Source organism: Megalops cyprinoides, chromosome 3, assembly GCF_013368585.1.
Source record: "Megalops cyprinoides isolate fMegCyp1 chromosome 3, fMegCyp1.pri, whole genome shotgun sequence".
Lineage (NCBI taxonomy): Eukaryota > Metazoa > Chordata > Actinopteri > Elopiformes > Megalopidae > Megalops > Megalops cyprinoides.
The window spans coordinates 53677969-53681214 of NC_050585.1; the positions used below are offsets into that span (position 1 = coordinate 53677969).

At 44.3% G+C, this 3246-nt stretch overlaps 1 protein-coding gene across 1 annotated transcript in view; it reads left to right on the plus strand.

Moving 5' to 3' along the window:
- Positions 1-754, plus strand: part of LOC118774036 (ras and Rab interactor 1-like) — a 19345-nt gene extending 18591 nt beyond the window's left edge. Inside the window, exon 11 of the mRNA XM_036523138.1 lies at positions 37-754. Coding sequence (XP_036379031.1) covers positions 37-351 — 315 coding nt within the window. The 3' untranslated portion in view covers positions 352-754. The remainder of the gene's footprint in view (positions 1-36) is intronic.
- Positions 755-3246: the final 2492 nt, after the last annotated feature.

The window sequence follows — 3246 nt, forward strand, 5'->3', positions numbered from 1 at the left end:
CACACACCATTTCACCTCGTCATTTCTGTGTTGCAGCGGTTTGTGCGGGTGCTGTTCCAGGAGGGAGAGTGCAGCTCGGTGAAGACCCTCCTGTGGAAGGAGGGGGACAGCGGTGAGGCTCTCGCTCAGCTCTGCGCCTCCAAGTTTGGGGTGTCCGAGCCAGAGCAGTACGCCCTCTACTGGCGCGGGGGAGGAGAAGCGCAGCCCGTCCCGCCTGAGGCCCAGATGCAGGACCTGCAGATCCAGGGCGGGGGCGGCCCCTCTTTCACCTACCAGCGCTGCGACCAGGACTCCGGCAAGATGCGCAAGCTGACCAGAGGGGGCGCCGTGGATCTGGGGGAGTCGCACTGAGAGCTTCTGTTTGCTCGGAAGGCCTGTTTTGTCATTAACGGCAAGCTGCTTCAGCCTGATGTGGAAATATGATCCCACTGTGTCCAGCGTGAGAATCTGCTCCCTTTTATTTTAAGTCGGGCAGGGAGATGGGCACCCAGAGTGAGTGGGCCTTGTGTTTCACTCTGTACACCCAGAATCTGCATTCTGTTTTTCTGAGCACAAGCTGCCAGCCTGTATCTAGCAGAGGGGCCCCCAGTTTGAAGGAGCAGATGAAATGCAATTCAAAGACTCAAATTCAACTCAAAGGCTCAAAAGTAACAGCAAATACAGACCACACAAATGCTCCCGAAGGCCTCCCTCATGCCCTCTCTCTGTGCAGATCCAGCTGGGGGCCCAGGTGCCCCAGACACGCCGCAGCCCTGCCCTGTTTATGATCTGCTTTAGGCTGTGTTCCGGCACAGTGGTATGATGATGTGTGTCGTCTCCTTTATGCTGAATTCAGTGTTGAATTTTTTAGCCTGTGTAATGAACGGTTAAACTGCTGTTTTATACACGTGTTGAGGCTGTAGTAGACTCTGTCTCACGGCCGAGCTGGCTGCAGTCTGTCAGAGGACGGGATCTGCAGAGGCTTGGCTTTATCGGTAAAGTAAAGACTGACTTGTGCTCAGCTGTCAGTGTGATGGTGCTAAGCAGGCATGCAAGGCCACACTTCTTAGCAGTGTGCTTCAATATCCCATAATACGCAGCAATATCTGCCGGTGGTCTGTAGACATTTTAACTGTATTTATTTATTTATTTTGCAAAAGAGTGTTTTTTAGGGGGGCAGTTCAGCTGTCACTAAACAGCTTAAAATTTCTAAGTGTATCTGTATCTAAGTGTATATTTGCTTCTAGATGAACAGATCAAGAAAAGTAAGACAACAAATAACATTCAGGTGGACATTTCTTTAACAGCGGTATGAACAGTGAGAAGTGCACGTGTTGTGCTTTTGTGTAAAGATTTGTGGTTTCATGTGTGAAGCGTGTGGGTGCTGTACTGCATGCTAAGCAAGCAAGGCCCAGTTCATCAGGCCATCCTGTGACTCTTTAGCACCGTGCTGTAATTTGGTCTCGTAAAAAATATAATAAAACACAAATGTGTATGCAGGACACCTGTCCAACTTTGTTTGTCTTTCTCTTAATTAATCTGCTCTGCTGTAACCACAGTGACATACACCACATCATAGTCATGTACAACACACAGAAATCGCACAATAAATTACAATAGCATACAACTCGCCACAATCACACACTGGATCGCAATCACACACTGGAACGGAAGACACAGTCTAACGTATCAGAATTTACAATACCATGAAACACATCCCAATGACACAATGCAAAACAACAGCATACAGCACATCACAGTGTGGAAGAGAGATGTTATGTTGCTCATTTGGAAACTTGCAAACAGGAAAAAATACGTACAAAAGCAGACATAAGGATAAACCTACTCTAGATCTAGAGTTTATAAAAGGTGAAGTGATATGTATAGTGCTGTACATACATAAATAGTGTATATTTAAGATAAAATATATTTTCCTAACAGGCGTACATGATGGTGATGACGTTACATGTAGATGAAAAATGTAAACGCGTAAAATCCCGCCCGCGTGTATACATAGTAAAATGTATAAATAAGGAGGGATAAATAAAGCATGAATGTACTATGGATATTACTGAATTGCGAACAAAAAGTGCTTTTCTCGACAGTCACTGTCATGAGTGTGATGACGGAAGACATCATCGCCACTGCGTTTGATCTGTACGGTTCGGTTCCGCGTTGACGTCATCGCTATTCTCTATCACGCGCTTGAGAAGGTCGTCACACCTTCATACTGCTGAGCCAACTTCCTTGGAAATGAACGAACATTTACAGAAATACATACACCATCTCCAGTCTGCAATAAAACTGAACAATACCCCTACACCTCCATCGGCACATGCCACACTGTGAATAAAGCTGCATATTGTATAAGACTTGTATGTAAGAGGAATCGCTAAAAAAGAGCGTATTTAAATTCTCCATGTGGCCCATATGTCTCAGCCATCTTCAACAGAAATGTAGTAAGATGTAGAAAATGTACGGGTACATGTAAGAATGCATACACTTTGCGTGATTTATGTGTGAAACTATGCAATTATCAGTAATAGTAAGCAAGGCAAATTATAGAGAGGCTACAGGTCTTCAGATTTGACTTAAATGGTTACTGTCTCGGCGAGTCTGGGTTCTGCCAGGGGATTCCACTGTGTAAGGGCGTTAGCGGTGAATGCCCCTTCACCTTTCCTCTTTAACCTGGGCTCACCTGGGACATTCTTTCTCTTGCTCCGGAGTCTCTGCCTTCCTCGCATTTCAGCAACATGCTGCAATTGTAATACTGACCACTAGAGGTCAGTCAGACAAAAGCCGCAAAGCAAGTTCTCTAGCACTGCAACAGATAATACGACTTATGCCTTTGACCCAGATACAGTATTTCTAAATGACAGTTTGTGTGTTACAAATTCAGACTTTATTATTATTTTTCTCTTTTATTTCAGATACATATTCAGCTTGGCAGCCACTAATTTTTTAATGTGAGTGATGAAAAGGTTTAAATAAAAATCATTCAATATAATTAATTTTTCAAAGTACCAAAGAGAAGAAAAGTGTGGGAAATTTTTCCAAATTTAAAACCTTACTGGTGAAACATGCTGGCAAAAACATGCCTGCAAGACCAGGGACTCTCTCCTCCTCTTAAACTCACCCTGCAGCTGCAGTTTAACTGGGACAGAAAGGAGCAGGCTTTGGGCACGGAGCACAAATGCTGAACACTGTATGAAAGGTTCGATATAAAATTAATAACTATTAAATTATTGTAGTGGATGTTGAGCACAG